Raw genomic sequence first — 20,097 nt, forward strand, 5'->3', positions numbered from 1 at the left:
TTCCTTGTTACATACTATATATATATAACTGTTCCCCTGTATTTACCCATGTGCATTGACGCTTAATTAGCTTGATTTTTGGACCCCATGGACTGGCCTTGTTTTTTGACTGGGATTTAATTGCTATAATACTGAGTGCAATATTTTAACTGTTTGTGTAAAAAAAAATTTTCAAGGAATATTTTTGTATGTATTAACAATTTAATAAAAGAAAAGATGTATAAATTGATACTGACTCAAGTTTCTCACATTCTGAAGTTGTTGTTGGAGTCATAAGGTATCCAGTAAGATGGGTTTGTTGAACTTTTGTATCCAACTAACAACCTGTTGACACTGGTCTTGGTTCAAGAGCGGTGTACTGCTGCGGTCCCCAAGAATTTGGGACAGGACGTGCGAGCGAGTAGATGTGGCCCTTTGTTGTGGCGAAATTAGAGCTTGCACACGACCTTGGTCTCTGCCTGCACCACCATCACGTCCACTTCCTTGTTCCTTGCCAACGCCCTTGTGCATTTTGCAATGCTGTGCTGATGTGTATTCACTAGACTTGTGCGTTATATCCAAGTTTGTGCAAAACGCACACAAGTGCACCTGAACGCTGCCACCAACAGGCACACACGTGCGGTTTTTAAATGCAAGCACGGACGCACTAAGAACCTAACAGGTCTCTATCCAGGGACAATGTGGAGCCTCCCAATTTTTGGCTGCCCTGCCAAAGGGCTATACTACAATAGACCCACTTCCTTACAATGGGCACTTCAGGTTTACAGGCCCTCATGCACGTCTCTATCCAGGGACAATGTGGAGCCTCCCAATTTTTGGCTGCCCTGCCAAAGGACTATACTACAATAGACCCACTTCCTTACAATGGGCACTTCAGGTTTACAGGCCCTCATGCACGTCTCTATCCAGGGACAACGTGGAGCCTCCCAATTTTTGGCTGCCCTGCCAAAGGGCTATACTACAATAGACCCACTTCTTTACAATGGGCACTTCAGGTTTACAGGCCCTCATGCACGTCTCTATCCAGGGACAATGTGGAGCCTCCCAATTTTTGGCTGCCCTGCCAAAGGGCTATACTACAATAGACCCACTTCCTTACAATGGGCACTTCAGGTTTACAGGCGCTCATGCATGTCTCTATCCAGGGACAATGTTGAGCTTCCCAATTTTTGGCTGCCCTGCCAAAGGGCTATACTACAATAGACCCACTTCCTTACAATGGGCACTTCAGGTTTACAGGCCCTCATGCACGTCTCTATCCAGGGACAATGTGGAGCCTCCCAATTTTTGGCTGCCCTGCCAAAGGACTATACTACAATAGACCCACTTCCTTACAATGGGCACTTCAGGTTTACAGGCCCTCATGCACGTCTCTATCCAGGGACAATGTGGAGCCTCCCAATTTTTGGCTGCCCTGCCAAAGGACTATACTACAATAGACCCACTTCCTTACAATGGGCACTTCAGGTTTACAGGCCCTCATGCACGTCTCTATCCAGGGACAACGTGGAGCCTCCCAATTTTTGGCTGCCCTGCCAAAGGGCTATACTACAATAGACCCACTTCTTTACAATGGGCACTTCAGGTTTACAGGCCCTCATGCACGTCTCTATCCAGGGACAATGTGGAGCCTCCCAATTTTTGGCTGCCCTGCCAAAGGGCTATACTACAATAGACCCACTTCCTTACAATGGGCACTTCAGGTTTACAGGCCCTCATGCACGTCTCTATCCAGGGACAACGTGGAGCCTCCCAATTTTTGGCTGCCCTGCCAAAGGGCTATACTACAATAGACCCACTTCCTTACAATGGGCACTTCAGGTTTACAGGCCCTCATGCACGTCTCTATCCAGGGACAATGTGGAGCCTCCCAATTTTTGGCTGCCCTGCCAAAGGACTATACTACAATAGACCCACTTCCTTACAATGGGCACTTCAGGTTTACAGGCCCTCATGCACGTCTCTATCCAGGGACAACGTGGAGCCTCCCAATTTTTGGCTGCCCTGCCAAAGGGCTATACTACAATAGACCCACTTCCTTACAATGGGCACTTCAGGTTTACAGGCCCTCATGCACGTCTCTATCCAGGGACAATGTGGAGCCTCCCAATTTTTGGCTGCCCTGCCAAAGGGCTATACTACAATAGACCCACTTCCTCAAAATGGGCACATTAGACTCAAGAGGCCTTCATGTACGTCTCTTCTCAGGGACATCGAAGTACCACACAATGTTTTCACGTAAAATCTTTCATGTAATCTCCAAAAGCAACATACACCAGCTCTATCTCACTATTGGGTATGTGCCCTTAACATTTCCGCCATGAAAATTCATTTTGGTGTCATTTTGGAAGGTTTTCTGGTGAGTCCGTAAAAATGGCGTAAAACGCGGACAAAATTGTTCCCAGCTGTTACTTTAGAGTGATAAATGCTTCAAGGGATCTTCCCCATGCTGTTGCCATGTCATTTGAGCACTCTTCTGAGACTTTTGTGACATTTTTAGGGTTTCTACATGCTGCTGGGGGTCATTTCATAAAAATACTCGGGTCTCCCATAGGATAACATTGGGCTCGGTGCTCGGGCCGAGTACACGAGTATCTTGGGATGCTCGGCCCGAGCCTCGAGCACCCGAGCTTTTTAGTACTCGCTCATCACTACTTCTCGGCCATTCAGCTGCTCAGAAGAAGATGTTGGTATTATGGTATTAATTTAGGTAAGAAAGCAAACCAGCCACATAACATGCTTTCCCAAAATAAGATGGAATCTTATATTATTTTTGGCTCCAAAAGATGTGCTAGTGCTTATTTTCAGGGGATGTCTTATGTTCTATGTCACCACATTATTTTCCTGTAAGACCCTGAAAATTTATATTGAATTGCCGGCTGTTAATACAAAATTAAAATTCACACCAATCACTGTTGTTGGCAAAGAGGGGTGGATGGGGGAAGGGGTGAATATTCATTTTATGTTAACAGTGGGCGTGCGACTATAAATTTTCTGAGGCAACGTACAGCAATAAAAGTTACATATTCTGAAAGGACTCGACAAGCCATACTTCAGGATACTATTAATATGATGAATTGCAACTGGGGCTTATTTATGGAGTAGGGCTTATATTTTAACAATATTCCAAGAAGGACAAAAAATCCTGCTAGGGCTTATTTCCGGGGAAACGTATATCTAAAAAATATATCTGTAAAGATTGATACCAGCACAATTAACCCAATACAACTATAGTTACAGCTAGATCATGGCAAAAACCCTGACTTTGCTCAATAGTAAGGTTAAAACATATAGTGTATACAGTTAGGTCCAGAAATATTTGGACAGTGACACAATTTTCGCGAGTTGGGCTCTGCATGCCACCACATTGGATTTGAAATGAAATCTCGACAACAGAATTCAAGTGCAGATTGTAACGTTTAATTTGAAGGTTTGAACAAAAATATCTGATAGAAATTGTAGGAATTGTACACATTTCTTTATAAACACTCCACATTTTAGGAGGTCAAAAGTAATTGGACAAATAAACCAAACCCAAACAAAATATTTTTATTTTCAATATTTTGTTGCGAATCCTTTGGAGGCAATCACTGCCTTAAGTCTGGAACCCATGGACATCACCAAACGCTGGGTTTCCTCCTTCTTAATGCTTTGCCAGGCCTTTACAGCCGCAGCCTTCAGGTCTTGCTTGTTTATGGGTCTTTCCGTCTTAAGTCTGGATTTGAGCAAGTGAAATGCATGCTCAATTGGGTTAAGATCTGGTGATTGACTTGGCCATTGCAGAATGTTCCACTTTTTTGCACTCATGAACTCCTGGGTAGCTTTGGCTGTATGCTTGGGGTCATTGTCCATCTGTACTATGAAGCGCCGTCCAATCAACTTTGCGGCATTTGGCTGAATCTGGGCTGAAAGTATATCCCGGTACACTTCAGAATTCATCCGGCTACTCTTGTCTGCTGTTATGTCATCAATAAACACAAGTGACCCAGTGCCATTGAAAGCCATGCATGCCCATGCCATCACGTTGCCTCCACCATGTTTTACAGAGGATGTGGTGTGCCTTGGATCATGTGCTGTTCCCTTTCTTCTCCAAACTTTTTTCTTCCCATCATTCTGGTACAGGTTGATCTTTGTCTCATCTGTCCATAGAATACTTTTCCAGAACTGAGCTGGCTTCATGAGGTGTTTTTCAGCAAATTTAACTCTGGCCTGTCTATTTTTGGAATTGATGAATGGTTTGCATCTAGATGTGAACCCTTTGTATTTACTTTCATGGAGTCTTCTCTTTACTGTTGACTTAGAGACAGATACACCTACTTCACTGAGAGTGTTCTGGACTTCAGTTGATGTTGTGAACGGGTTCTTCTTCACCAAAGAAAGTATGCGGCGATCATCCACCACTGTTGTCATCCGTGGACGCCCAGGCCTTTTTGAGTTCCCAAGCTCACCAGTCAATTCCTTTTTTCTCAGAATGTACCCGACTGTTGATTTTGCTACTCCAAGCATGTCTGCTATCTCTCTGATGGATTTTTTCTTTTTTTTCAGCCTCAGGATGTTCTACTTCACCTCAATTGAGAGTTCCTTAGACCGCATGTTGTCTGGTCACAGCAACAGCTTCCAAATGCAAAACCACACACCTGTAATCAACCCCAGACCTTTTAACTACTTCATTGATTACAGGTTAACGAGGGAGACGCCTTCAGAGTTAATTGCAGCCCTTAGAGTCCCTTGTCCAATTACTTTTGGTCCCTTGAAAAAGAGGAGGCTATGCATTACAGAGCTATGATTCCTAAACCCTTTCTCCGATTTGGATGTGAAAACTCTCATATCGCAGCTGGGAGTGTGCACTTTCAGCCCATATTATCATATTATATATATAATTGTATTTCTGAACATGTTTTTGTAAACAGCTAAAATAACAAAACTTGTGTCACTGTCCAAATATTTCTGGACCTAACTGTATATATATATATATATATATATATATATATATATATATATATATAAATCTGCGCTAAACTGAGGTTATTATTAGACTGAAAAGAGGTGTTTTTTTATTTCTTATTTTCCTGTAAAATGTCTAAAAAATAATACTTTGACATATGGAATTTCAAAACAATAATGTAGAACAATAATTTAACCTCTTCACGACACATGACGTACTGGGTACGTCATGGATCATGTCAGGGTAATCACCGCTGGCTGCTGCGGTGAGTCAGCGGTGAGTCCAGCACGTCAGCTAATTTGAACAGATTTAAACAGCTGACATGCGTGGTTTTCAGGCGCAGGTGAATACGCGATCCACCCGTGCCTATTAACCCCTTAGATCGCGCTGTCAGTATGTGACAGTGCGATGTAAATGCATGCCACAGTAAGTGTGCACTCACCCACCGCCATTGGAAGTCACATAACGTGATTACAAGGAGCCGATAATTGCCATTGTAGCAGAGGGTCATATGATGATCATAACTCACTTCCTCTTACTGCCAGGAGAGCGCTGACTGTAAGAGGAAAGCAGCATTTCAGCAGATCAGAGCTGTGCAGCAGTGATCTACAGAAATGAACAAGCAAGCAGACTGCTGATCCTTATATCCTCTTAGGGAGACTAGTAAAGTTTTAAAATAAAATAAAAAACCTAAAAGTTCAAATCACTGCCCATTTGCCCCCTTGAAAATTATAGGGTTAAAAAAATAAAAATATACACACATTTGGTATTGTCGCGTTCAGAAATGCCCAATCTATCAAAATATAAAATCAAATAATCTGATCAGTAAACAGTGTAGCGGCAAAATAATTCCAAACACCAAAATTACATTCTTTGGTCGCCGCAAATTTTGCACAAAATGCAATAACAGGCGATCACAACGTAGCATCTGCACAAAAATGGTACCGCTAAAAACATCAGCTCAAGACGCAAAAAATAAGCCATCACTGAGCCATAGATCCCGAAAAATGAGAATTCTATAGGTTTTGGAAATGGCTCAAAAAGTGTGCCACTTTCTTTAGATAAACCTGTGATTTTTTAACCCCTTAGATGAGAGTAAACTTATACATATTTGGGGTCTACAAACTCATACCGACCTGAGGCATCACACTGACACATTAGTTTTACCATACAGTGAACACGGTGAATAAAATATCCCAAAAACAATTGTGCAATCTCACTTTTTTTGCAATTTTCCGCCCTTGGAATTTTTTGGTCATTTTCCAGTACGCTATATCGTAAAACTCATCGGTTTATTTAAAAGTACAACTCGTCTCGCAAAAAAATAAGCCCTTATATTGCAAGAGTGACGGAAAAAAATAAAAAAGTTACGGCTCTTGGAAGAAGGGGAGCAAGAAAAAAAAAACAAAACGAAAAATCGCCCGAGGTGAAGAGGTTAAATTTTGAAATATAAAATTTTTATTGTGTATTGTTATTATTCTAAATTATTGTTTTGAAATTCTATATGTCAAAGTTTTATTTTTTATACATTTTACAGGAAAATAAATAAAAAAAACACTTTTCAGTCTAATAATAATAGCAACCTCAGTTTAGTGCAGATTTATATATATTTTCTATATGTTTTAAATATGTACATCTATACTCCCTGAATTGTCCTTCGTTTATATGAACATGTACTTAAAGCATTACATTCATTAATGTGAGAACACCATATCTTAATATTCATCAACAGACCATCATTATATATTTCTTACCAATGCTTCTTTTAAACTGTTGAAAGCAACTTCAAAGTTCTGCATATTGTTTTTAAACTGTAAAATGACAATTGACAATATGTATATAATTAAATCTAAGTAAAATTAAATTATCAACTGATCAATATAAAGATTAATATAAAGATGCATTCAAAAGATACAGCATTCCCACCCGACGGAAACCTTAAGCTTAGCCTATGCATGGGCGGACATACCATTGATGCATGCAGTGCAGCCGCACAGGGGTCCGGGACATTATAGGGCGCAGAAACAGGTGAAATTGTGCATTATGATGGGTTACTGGGCTACAAAGGGCCCATATATTGATTTTGCGCAGGGGCCCTTTTCTGTCTGTTTCTGCTCCTGAGGTTATGGATACCTTTAATCTTAACTTTTGAAGTTTCCCCAGCCTATAAGGCTAGTGGACAACAATACAGCAATAGTAAAAGTGCCTAATGAGTCAGCTGGGTGTTGCAGCTGAAATTTTGGGGACTGCCCATATGATATCCATGTCTTTATTACCATATGGATTATTCCATACTAGAGAGAGCAAGCTGCTTATACCTTATTCCTGCTCACAATGAAATATTGGATTTCACACAATCAGCAAATAATTATTCTGATTTTTAGTAAATGTTTATGTAGCGCCCCTGAAGCCATCAGGGTGCTACAAGGTTCTGCATCCCCATCAGGATGCAGGGCCTACCTCCTAGAGCCTCGGAAGACCAGTGCCGGTAATACACAAAAACTCCAGGTAATCCCAATATTCCCCAACAATCCCCCATACAATAGTACAAAGCTAGGGTCGGACCAATATATGGCCGCCTAGAGGTGGAGCCAGTTCAGTCCACTAGTTGACCAGGTGGGAGGGGCAGACTGTTTACAGTCAGAGTAGAGTACAGAGAGAAGAGGAGTGAAGGTGGACATGAGGAGACTTTCTGACGCGTGGTTAACAGTGACCTGGTACCCAGGAGAGTAGTTGCCGGTGGGGTACGGTGGAGTACTCCTGGAACTACGCACCAACGGGGTACAGGACCCTAGGACAGGAAAGAGCTCCAAGCCGACCTGTTAACACCTGCACAGCGAGGGGACCATCAAGGACCTCGCTGACCCTAAGAATCCGAAGACTCAGTAGCAAAGGGAGAACTGGGGACAGGACCAGAGACTCCAACCCCACAGGGTTCATGCTACTGTCAGGCAGACAGAAGTGGACAAACCACCGGACGGGGACCCCCAGTTACTCTACGCCATGGGGACCCATTTACCAGAGACAGGTGCAGGGGAAGAAGGTAGCAGATCACTACACTGGCACTGGGACAAAGGGGACCTGGAGGTGAAACCACCAACCAGCAGTGAGTAAAAACCAGTTGCACTAAACCTCTGTGTGGACTACCTTCGTCTGACGCCCGTCACATCACCCATCCTCTGGGGCCCGGCCCTGCTTGCGGAGGGCCTACCATCCAGGCTGCAAATTAACACCATAACACTAATAGAAAGGATTTCGGCACAGCGGACGAGTGCGGTCTTTTTCCTTTCTGGAGCTGCTTGAAGAGGGAGGGAGCGCTTTCTCCTTCTCCTCCCCGGCCTGTCTCTGCGTACATTGCACTGCAATCGGATTACATGTGAGTGCATTGTGATGATTCACATGCTCCCATAGACTTGTATGGGGGTGCATGAACTGTGACTTGCTGCCAAACGCAGCATGCTGTGATTCATTCCACATGCCGCTATGGCATGAGAAATCAATCGCAGATGGACACTGCCCCATAGTTTTGCACTAGAGTGAGAACAATCTGATGTTTTATCGTATTGCACTCGTCTGTGCAAAACGCAAGGGGAATCGAGGCTTTATATGTAGACTAATCTCTGCAATTATTACAGCATTCACTACAAGGGAAATAAATGATTGACAACAAGAATGCATGACGTTTTTCCTTCATACTTTCTCTTCTAACTTGTCTACAGAATATTAGATAGAATGTAAAATATAATAAGTGTGTATCAGAACAAAAGTATAGAATAGGAACAGGCTTCTAATGGCACTGTTCACACAGGGATCCTGGCCTTTATCTATAACCATATCAGCAATGCTGAATCTGTTTTCCAATAAATGCCATTATAATTTGGGGGTTCTGGTATTTTTGACTCTGTAGATTGTAATGTTCTTGTACTTAAATTAAAGCATTTTAAGGTCAGAATATTAGAACAGAGTTTGTTGCTAATTGATTCTCATACTTTCAAAGTACAAGTTATATCGTTGTTTTTACTTTATTAAAGACTGACACAATAACATATACTTACTTTGCCTTCATAGTCACAAGCCAATCTCGAAAATTTCTGCATGAAATCTGAAGTTTTCTAATTGAGAAGAGACAATTAATTTGCGCAATCAATGTAGGAATGATAATGTTGATAAAATAAGACCATATGTAATGGACATGTTTATGAGAACGTGAAATAATAGGAGCACTGAACCACTGGGAAAAATAATAATCACCACTAATAATATTGTACACAGTATAACTTCTATTTTACAGAAATTAATTATGCCTGAATGAAAACAACTTAATATTAATGGTTGTAGATTTGGGTTAGAATTTCAGTGTGAGTTTAGTGACATTTTTCCCTTCAAGAATCTTACCATTAGTCCATTAAACGAGCACTGCCACCTCGTATCAGGATTTGTATCAGAATCTCCTTCAGAAATAAAGCAAAAACAACAAGTTATCATCTCACAATGCATAGGAATAATTTATGATTTAACAGAATGTCACAATCTACATACCGGGAGCAGCGAGGCTGAGACCGGCCAGGACCAGGAATACGATGATCTTCATTCTGCAGATAGTAGAGCTCAAGGCATGGATAGCACCAGTCAATGTCCTTCTTTTATAGCCCTAAAATTGGTGGCATCCCTAAACACTCTACATGGCACTGCGCACATTGGAAACTGTCCTAGATACTGGCAACTTCGATGTTTGAACTATTTCAACCACGTTTATTGGTATAGTTATGGCAACATTTAACATTTGCCAACATTTCACATCCAGCCTTAAGTGTAAACATTAATATAACCTGATGCTGTTTTTAGCCTTTAGCTTTTTCTATGTGCCAAAGTTTGCTATTACCAATTTTAATAAATAATACTAAGAATCAATGCATTCTACAGTAAGAATCCCCATATCTAAGGGGTACTTTGCACGCTGCAACATCGCTAGCCGATGAAAGCGATGCTGAGCACGATAGTACCCGCCTCCGTCGCAGATGCAATATTGTGCTACGGCAGCTTCACACACACTTACCTGCCCTGCGAAGTCGCTCTGGTAGGCGACCTGCCTCCTTCCTAAGGGAGCGGGTCGTGCGGCGTCACAGCGACGTCACACGGCAGACGGCCAATAGAAGTGGAGGGGCGGAGATGAGCGGGACGTAAACATCCCACCCACCTCCTTCCTTATGCATAGCTGGTGGAAGCAGGTAAGGAGATGTTCCTCGCTCCTGCAGCTTCACACACAGCGATGGGTGCTGCCGCAGGAACGAGGAACAACATCGTATCTCCTGATGTAGCAACATTATGGAAATGTCCGACGCTACACAGATCACCGATTTACGACGCTTTTGCGATTGTTTATCGGCGCATCTAGGCTTTACACGTTGCGACGTCGTTACTGGCGCCGGATGTGCATTACTTTCAATTTGACCCGGACGATATCACATTAGCGATGTCGCAACGTGCAAAGTACCCCTAAGTCTTAACATAAAAATAATACAATAGGATAAAGAGTTTCACACCAGTCACAATGCATATGGGAATGATGAAAAGCAGAACTGCTATGGGTATACTAGACTGAAAAATACAATGAACTATCTGAAAAAATGAAAAACATGAAAATGGAATATGCATAACTGCTATGAATAATAGGAATATAAGAGATGTTTAGCCATTGTATTGATTAATACAAAAGAGCCCCAAAACCATGCCAAGGTAATCTCCATTTTCTGGGGTCCCTAACCTATGTGTAACCTCACCTGCAGTTAAAAAACTTGCTCTGTATGGGAAGCAAAGGACCAAGCTATACATGTGAAATAAGACACATGACTATGGGTGGGGCAGGGTTCGCAGACAGAAAATGCATACTAACTAAAGAATGTACGTCTGGAGCACCATGGTGTGAACAAGGTGCAAGACTCAAAAACATATAACTATACAATAAGGTAAAGAGTTGCACACTAGTCACAATGTATATGGGAATGATGAAAAGCAGAACTGCTATGGGAATACCAGACTGAAAAATACAATGAACTATCTGAAAAAGTGAAAGACATGCAAAATGGAATATGCATAACTGCTATGAATAATAGGAATATAAGAGATGTTTAGCCATTGTATTGATCAATACAATGGCTAAACATCTCTTATATTCCTATTATTCATAGCATTTATGCATGTTCCATTTTCATGTTTTTCACTTTTTCAGATAGTTCATTGTATGTTTCAGTCTAGTATTCCCATAGCAGTTCTGCTTTTCATCATTCCCCTATACATTGTGACTAGTGTGCAACTCTTTACCTTACTGTATAGTTATATATTTTTGAGTCTTGCACCTTGTTCACACCATTGGTGTTCCAGACATACATTCTTTAATTAACATAAAAATAAGGCAACTTTATCATCAAAAAAGATTGGTCGGTTTGGCAAGAAATCTCTGTGCATAAACCTAGCTGTAGGCCTTGTTCACACGCGCATATTTTCGGTCAATGTGTCATCCTTCAACAATGGGTTGCACACAGACAGCACAGTAACCGGTGAAAGTCAATGTGCTAGTGCACATGAGGGACGTTCTACATAGATCAATGGTCTTGTGGGTAAATATTGCCCTAGTCTTATCCATTGAGATGAGATCCATTGAGACAGTGAGATTTTTTAATGGCAGATAGCTGCAAATTTCCCTGATGCAGATTAGGCCAGTTTCACACATCCGGCATTTCGCTACTTTGCCGGATCCGTTACACTTCAGTACAGTGCAACACAGTATAATGGCATGCAGCATGCTGTCATGTGACTGGAGCATGTGACCGGAACTTGCCGCGAAGCCATTGTACTGTATTACACTGTACTGGAGTGTGACGGATCCGGCAAAGTGGCGAAATGCCGGATGTGTGAAACCAGTGTGATGGAGATGGAGCTGTCATTTCTGCATTGCTTTTAATAAAAATCTGCAACTTCAAAAACTTGCAAAAAGCTCATCATGAGAATGTAGCCTCAAGGGAATTTGTACCCAGATTTTGCTACCTAACCTGAGAGCAGCATGATGTAGGGGCAGAGACCCTGATTCCAGCGATGTGTCACTTACCGGGCTGCTTGTTGTAGCTTTTATAAAATCCTGCTCCAATGTCTCTGACCAGCTCGATGATGTTATTATTACATCATAGATAATGAAGGCATTACATATTCTCAATCTTAAAATGGGTAATGATAAAATCTTATCAAATATGAACTACTGATCATGTGTTTAATAAATTTATAATTAATACATTTAAAGGGAACCAAACATCAGCATTTTCCTATATAAGGTGCAGCCAGTGCAGTACTGGCACTATCAGGCACATTGTGTACATACCATTAGTGGGCAGCTCAGGTGTTTAGGCTGTGAAATTCAACTTTATAAAGTTTGAAAATTCATGCACTTTTTGATTGACGTGTGCACCTCGCTGCTAATGTCCGGGTGGGTTATGCACGTGTATCCCCGCCCCCTGCCTCCTGTTCCTCCCTCCCTCTGGCCGTATGTAAATTTCTAATCTTCAGTTACACGGCGTCGGATTTAACGCCAGCGCATAGCGCTCATCTCCGGCGCCATGTTTCTGATTCTGAAGCCCACAGTATTATGGTGCATGAGAGGTTGGTGCATGCGCCCTCGCTTCTTCAGATCTGTTGCGACCGCGAGAGCGCGCGCGGTCACAACAGGACTGGAAAACAAGAGTAGTATAAGAAAAAATCTTTATTTAAGACTAAAAGTATACAGAAAAAAGGGAAAGAGGGGGTGTAGTAACAGGGAGGATACACAAAATGGCATACCAGAGCAGCTGAGAGCAAAAAAAGCGTGCAACGTTATGAGGGAGCCACAAAAAACCTTATAGAGAGTAGGAGGGAAGCCAGCATATATTACTGAATCATATTCAGGCAGAATCCCAAGGTAGAATGATACAGAAAGGCATCATGTTGTGGCAACCATGTATTGGAGGTAAACACGTATACTCACAGCTGGAATGGCGCCACGTCTGCTGCAGCTAATCAGGGTAAGATCAGCTGTGTTCCAGTCCTGTTGTGACCGCGCACGCCCCAGTGGTCACAACAGATCTGAAGAAGCGAGGGCGCATGCACCGCCCTCTCATGCGCCGCCCTCTCATGCACCATAATACTGTGGATTTCAGAAACATGGTGCCGGAGATGACCGCTATGCGCAGACGCTAACTCTGACGCCGTGTAACTGAAGATTAGAAATTTACATACAGCCAGAGGGAGGGAGGAACAGGTGGCGGGGGGCGGGGATACACGTGCATAACATGCCCGGACATTAGGAGCGAGGTGCACGCGTCAATCAAAAAGTGCATGAATTTTCAAACTTTATAAAGTTAAATTTCACAGCCTAAACACCCGAGCTGCCCATACATGGTATGTACACACTGTGCCTGATAGTGCCAGTACTGCACTGGCTGCACCTCATATAGGAAAATGCTGATGTTTGGTTCCCTTTAATTAATGTAAACAACCTCTATATTTTTATAGATATACAGTATAACTGGAAAAACTCTAATGTAATTAGTAGAGTTGAGCGATGTTCGAGGTTCGCCAATTTCATGTTCGAGTGATTTTTGGGGGTGCTCGAGATCGAACTCGAACGCGAGCTTTTTGCTTAAAGCTCGATAGCTCGAGTTACGTTCGATAACGGTTCGATCAGCAAAAAGCCTAGCTAGTTACTAGCTGGCTTTTCACTGTAATAGTGTGAGTCACTGTGATTCACGCTATTATCAAATTTCAGCGTATAGTGTGTGGGGGGGCGGGGTTTAGATCTGTGGTGCTGATAGAATGCCGATTGCCATTTTTTTTTTTCCCTAAGCGCGCGTGCAGTGGGGTGGGCCAGGATGTCAGCCAATCACAGACACTCACACAGCTAAGCGGATTTTTGCCAGACAAGCAAGGGCATGTGTCATAGGCTGTGAATGTCACATGTCCTTGCCTTATAAAATACGGCCATTTTCACTGTCGCCGCCATTATCTGCCTTCTGTGTGTGGGTGACAGTCACCGCTCACGCTGCTGCCGCCGATCCTGCTGTGTGCGCTATAGACATAGTGCAATCTACACCGCGCTGTAGGGATTAGGGACTGCTTGTTATTTCAGCCCTTTTCAGGGCTGATTTCCAGGCGTTCATAGCCATTACTGCTAGGCAGGTCCGTGCAAACGCTGTGTACAGCTTTAGATAACAGCGTCTGTGTACCTCAGCTCAGGGAATTCCTTGCTGCATTTCATCATTAGGAGGGATAGAAAGTGAGGCTTCCTTTCCTGTCCTGGCACCCACAGAACCCGGGCACTGTACCCACCTGCCCACTTTTGCCACGCTATTTTATTTGCCCAAAGAGCTGACACTTTTGCTGCCATCCTAAAAGTATCTGGAATACTAACTTAGTTTTCCTTTCCTGTCCTAGTACCCACAGAACCCGGGCACTGTACCCACCTGCATACTTTTGCCACACTATTTTATTTGCCCAAAGAGCTGACACTTTTTCTGCCATCCTAAAAGTGTTTTGAATACTAAGTTAGTTTTCCTTTCCTGTCCACTGACCCACAGAACCCGGGCACTGTACCCACCTGCCCAGTTTTGCCACGCTATTTTATTTGCCCAAAGAGCTGACACTTTTTCTGCCATCCTAAAAGTGTCTGGAATACTAAGTTAGTGTTCCTTTCCTGTGCACTGACCCACAGAACCCGGGCACTGTACCCACCTGCACACTTTTGCCACCCTATTTTATTTGCAAACTGTGCTGCCACTGTTAGGGGCATACAAAAATTGTCTGTGATAGTCAGTGTTGGGTCTTCAGCTGTCTATAAAGCTAGACAACCTCTGCATTGTACACACCTGTCCATTTTTGATACGCAATTCTAATTGAAAACTATGCTGCCACTGTTAGGGGCATATTAAAATTCTCTGGGATAGTCAGTGTTGGTTCTTCAGTTGTCTATAAAGCTAGACCACCTCTGCATTGTACACACCTGTCCATTTTTGATACGCAATTCTAATTGCAAACTATGCTGCCACTGTTAGGGGCATACTAAAATTGTCTGGGATAGTCAGTGTTGGTTCTTCAGCTGTCAATAAAGCTAGACCATCTCTGCAATCTACACCACCTCTCAACTTTTGCATCCACATTTTAAGTGACCAATCTTGTCGCTAACAAAATGAGTGGCAAAAGGACAGATGCTGGTGGAAAGGGGAACAGGTGTGTTGGAAAAGGAAAAAAAGTTTGTGTCCATGGGAAAGGTGGGAAAGCTACATTAACATCTGCTGAAGATAGGCCATCTTCCAGCAAAAGTAAGATGTCTACTACTTTCCGCGGACAATCCGATGTGCTCCCTTTTTTTACGGACCCGAACAACTGTAACAAAGGTAGATGATGCACAAAAAAAGAACATGCTTGAATGGATCTCAAGTGCTCCAACAAGTGCCCTCTCCTCCACCTCAACTTCAACATCCAAAAAACAACAGTCCTCTGAGTTGTCATCCCAATCACACTTGCTTTCTCCCAGCTCTCAAGTTTCCACCCGCCCTGCACAGTATGGTGTAACAGAGATGGCTGAGTCTTCAGAGCTGTTCAATCACACTATAGCCTGGGAATCAGAGGTCTGCTCCCAAGCTACAGTGAGTACAGACCAGGAAATGGTCTGCAGTGATGCCCAGAAGCTTTGTGACTCAGATTCTGGCCCTGATGACCAAGTTTCTGAGCATAATGTACACCCTCATTCCCAAACTGTAACAGCTGTTGGTGGAGACAATGAGGAACATACTGATGACGATGAGACGCAGATACCTGATTGGGATGACAACTTAACTATTCAGTCAGGGCAGGATGAGGTTAGGTCTGAGGACGAGGGGAGTGCAAACACAACGCTTGAAGATGAAGTTCTAGATCCCACTTACTGTCAAACCACAGCCAGGCACTCGAGGAGGTCACCAGAGGTGGTGGAGGAGGATGAACTGACGACGAAGTTACCTTGCAACTTCCTGGACAGAGTCGGAGTACTGAAAGCATGTCTACAACTGCATCATCAGCCACAACTCTGCCTCTGAGCACAAGTCGGGGTAGCTTTGCAGGTTGCATGGCCTCTAAGCCTTTCCTAGCTTGGTCCATTTTTGACCTTGCAAAGGATCTCCCAAATCATGTGATCTGTAAAATTTGTCAGCAATCTATAAGTAGAGGCCAAAAACTCACCAGTTTGAAAACTTCTTCCATGAATCGTCACATGAATAACAAGCATAAGTCCCAGTGGGAAGCTGTAACGCCTGCCTGGATCAACAGACTCAGATGGGACGTAATGGACAGGCTAGAGGGAAGCCACTCACCAACCAGGACCCCCAGAACCCTGAAACCCTTTAACCCCTATACAGGGATTTGGAATTACACAGGGCCCTGGAGATCACTACCTGTGGAAGGCTGCAGTCCGATGAGAGTAGTCGTCAGGCAGGGTCAAACCAGGAATAGTAGAACAGGGACAGAATCGGCAGGCAAGGACGTAATCAGAAAACGTAGCTGAGGTCAAATCCAGATCGGGCAGCGAGGTACAAAAACAGCAGGCAGAAGACTAGTCAGAAAACAGGCAGAAGTCAGCACACAGGAATCACAAAACAGAATAGGGCGGATCAGGAGCCAGGAAATCAGAACTATCTCTGGCAGAGGTCAGCAGACAGAAGGGGAACTAAGAAGGGTGTGGTGTCTTCCCATTGGTTGTAGCTGAACGCTGGCAACTTCAACTGGAAGACACACGCCACCCACAGTCAGCCAGTGGTACTGCAGATCCCAAGATAACCCAGACCAGTGGATGATCGGAGTCTGCGCCCACCGGGGCCACTTGCATCGACTCCTCTCCTATCACCAGCACCATCCACGGCAGAAACACGGCGTCACCTGGCGATCGGAGCGGAAGTCGCTGAAGCGGACTCCGGTGGTGACGTAACAGAAGCTCACCGTGCTGCAAAGCAGCCTAGCGGAGCAGGCCAAACACCATCTGCCTATTCAAGTTCCTCCACGCGCTATTCATCTTCTATGACTGTGGGGACAGCTGTCACGACTGGTTTTACACACAGACCTTCCACCACTTCAACCGCAACAGGCAGTTTGCTTGGTAGGTCATCAGTTAGTTTGGAAGGGGAAAAAAGTGCTGGTGTACAGCTCTCTCAGACATCGAGAGCACCATCTTTGGATGAAGGCAACATCATGTCTCCGCCTGCACTTTCCTCAGAGACCTGCATTTTTCCAGGGACACCCTACTCACCACCGTCTGCACACAGCAGCCATATCTCAGTCCCTCAGATGTGGACAAATAAAAGGCCATTTCCTCCGACCCATGACAAATCTAAGAGGTTGACTTTATCCCTCTGTAAGCTCTTGGCTACCGAAAGGATGCCTTTCCGCCTGCTGGACACAGAGGATTTTCGAGACCTTATGTCCGTCGCAGTGCCCCAGTACCAGATGCCCACTCGCCACTACTTCTCCAAGAAAGTTGTGCCTGCGCTACACCATCATGTCGCACACAACATCACCGCTTCCTTGAGAAACTCTGTGTGTGACCGGGTGCATTTCACCACCGATACTTGGACCAGTAAGCATGGACAGGGGCGTTATATGTCGCTGACTGGGCATTGGGTAACTATGGTGATAGATGGAGAAGGGTCTGCTGAACAAGTCTTGCCGTCCCCAAGACTTGTGCGTCAATCCTCTGTATGTCGAAGTTCCTCCACTGCTTCTTTCTCCTCATCCTCGTCTGGGTCCTGCACCTCCGCCCCAAGCCTGCCTGGTCAGGCCACCCACGTTGTAACTGCGCACAAGGAATCCCACACACCTCCTTACTATGCTGGCAGCAGAGCTCAACGGGCATCAGGCGGTCTTTACCTTGAAATGTCTTGGAAATAAGAGTCACACAGTGAATGAGTTGTGGTCAGCTCTGCGGTCCGAGTTTCGTAAATTGTTGTCTCCACTCAACCTGCAGCCAGGGAACGCCGTGTGCGACAATGCTGCAAATCTGGGTGCAGGCCTTCACCTGGGCAAGGTGACACACGTGCCTTGTATGGCTCACGTGTTGAACCTTGTTGTCCAGCAATTTTTAACCCACTATCCCGGCCTAGATGGGCTTCTGCACAGGGCACGGTCACTCTCTGCTCACTTCCACCATTCAACCGCCACAGATGACCGACTTGCATCGCTCCAGAAGTCTGTCGGCCTGCCGGTTCATCGCCTAAAATGCGATGTGTCGACACGCTGGAATTCAACTCTCCACATGTTACAGAGACTGTGGCAGCATCGCCGAGCCCTGGTGCAATACGTTATGACGTATAGCCTGGGCCAATGAGGTGCAGAGGTGGGGCAGATCACGCTGATGGAGTGGTCTCAGATCAAGGACCTATGCACCCTTCTGCACAGTTTCGACATGGCGCAGAATATGTTTAGCGCTGACAATGCCATTATCAGCATGACAATTCCAGTCATTTACATGCTGGAGCACACGCTAAACACTGTTCGGAGTCAGGGGGTGGGACAAGAGGAAGAAGAGGAAGTACAGGAGGATTCATATGCGCAAGGGATACCAACATCTATAAGGTCCAGACGTTCATCATCACCAAGGCGGCAGGCATGGGACGGTGGGGGAGAGGGATTAACAAGGGCGCATGGAAGCAGCCAAAATGTTGAGGAAGGTGCAGGAGACCATGAAGAAATGGAGGACGAACTCTCGATGGACATGGAAGACTCAGCAGATGAGGGAGACCTTGGTCAAATTTCGGTTGAACGAGGTTGGGGGGAGATGTCAGAGGAAGAAAGCACGGTTAACACCTCTACGCCACAAACACAGCGAGGACTTGGTCCGCATAGATGCGCAAGACACATGAGTGCTTTCTTGCTGCACTACCTACAACATGACCCTCGGATTGTCAAAATTAGAAGTGATGATGACTACTGGGGTGCCACCCTATTAGATCCCTGGTATAAGTCCAAATTTGGTGAAATAATTCCAGCCATAGAAAGGGACGCATGTATGCAGGAGTATCAGCAGAAGCTGTTACTCAATCTTAGCTCGGCTTTTCCCCAAAAAACCACTGGTGCACGGAGTGAATCTCGCAGTTGTAATAACTTGCCAAACATGGGACTGTCTCATCATTATCAGTCAAACCGTACCAGCAACACCGTATCTGGTGCTGGTAACAGCAATTTTATGGAATCGTTTCATAATTTTTTTAGACCATCCAATGCAAGGCCACAAGACACAAGAAGTCTGACACATAGTCAACGTCTGGAGAGGATGATACAGGAGTATTTCCAAATGAACATCGATTCCATGACTTAGCAAATGGAGCCTTGCTCATTTTGGGCTTCAAATCTTGAAAAATGGCCAGAGCTCTCAACTTACGCCTTTGAGATTTTGTCGTGTCCAGCTGCCAGCGTTGTCTCTGAACGTGTCTTCAGTGCTGCTGGGTGTGTGCTGACAGATAAGTGCACACGTCTATCCAGTGACAATGTGGACAGACTAACGTTCATCAAGATGAACAAGTCATGGATCCGTAAGGACTTTACTACCCCTGTGTCATCCTGGGGAGAGTAAAGGCTGGCGTTTTTTTGACAGTGCTTGATGCAAATCAACCTGTCCAGTTTGCAACTGGGGCACAAGTGCTGCCACTGAAGTGGTGCCTATGGGGCCCAATTTTTGGAAAAAAAGGGAGACTCCGCTTGCAGTCCCCTTGCTGTGTTTTTAAAAACGGTCTAAGATGAACAAATCATGGCTCAGCAAAGACTTTGCTACCTACCCTGGTGTCATCCAGGGGACAGTTAAGGCTGGCGTATTTTTGAATGTGCTTGATGCAAATGTACCTGTGAAGTGTACAACTGGGGCACAAGTGCTGCCACTGAACTGGTGTCTGTGGGGCCCAATTTTTGGAAAAAAGGGAGACTCCGCTTGGAGTCCCGTGCTGTGTTTTACATGATTTTAGAAGGGCATGCCATTCTATATCTGTGTCTTCTCCTCTTTTTCCTCGTCCAGCTGTTTTGTTTTCGCATTAGTATTTGTCCTTGTCACTTTCCCATGTGTTTCTGTTGTCTTGTCTTGTGAGTTGTTTGTCACCTTTTGGACACCTTTGAAG

The 20,097-nt window shown here is 44.3% G+C and overlaps 1 protein-coding gene across 1 annotated transcript in view; it reads right to left on the reverse strand.

Annotated features, from left to right (window-relative positions):
- The window catches only part of LOC142249407 (uncharacterized), a 61,685-nt gene extending 52,079 nt beyond the window's left edge, over nt 1–9,606 (reverse strand). Inside the window, exons 1-4 of the mRNA XM_075321059.1 lie at nt 9,485–9,606; nt 9,341–9,396; nt 9,001–9,057; nt 6,700–6,756 (exon numbers count right to left, since the gene is read on the reverse strand). Of these exons, the coding sequence (XP_075177174.1) occupies nt 6,700–6,756; nt 9,001–9,057; nt 9,341–9,396; nt 9,485–9,536 (222 nt within the window). The 5' untranslated portion in view covers nt 9,537–9,606. The remainder of the gene's footprint in view (nt 1–6,699; nt 6,757–9,000; nt 9,058–9,340; nt 9,397–9,484) is intronic.
- Nucleotides 9,607–20,097: the final 10,491 nt, after the last annotated feature.

This window comes from Anomaloglossus baeobatrachus, chromosome 8, assembly GCF_048569485.1.
Source record: "Anomaloglossus baeobatrachus isolate aAnoBae1 chromosome 8, aAnoBae1.hap1, whole genome shotgun sequence".
In the NCBI taxonomy this organism is placed as follows: domain Eukaryota; kingdom Metazoa; phylum Chordata; class Amphibia; order Anura; family Aromobatidae; genus Anomaloglossus; species Anomaloglossus baeobatrachus.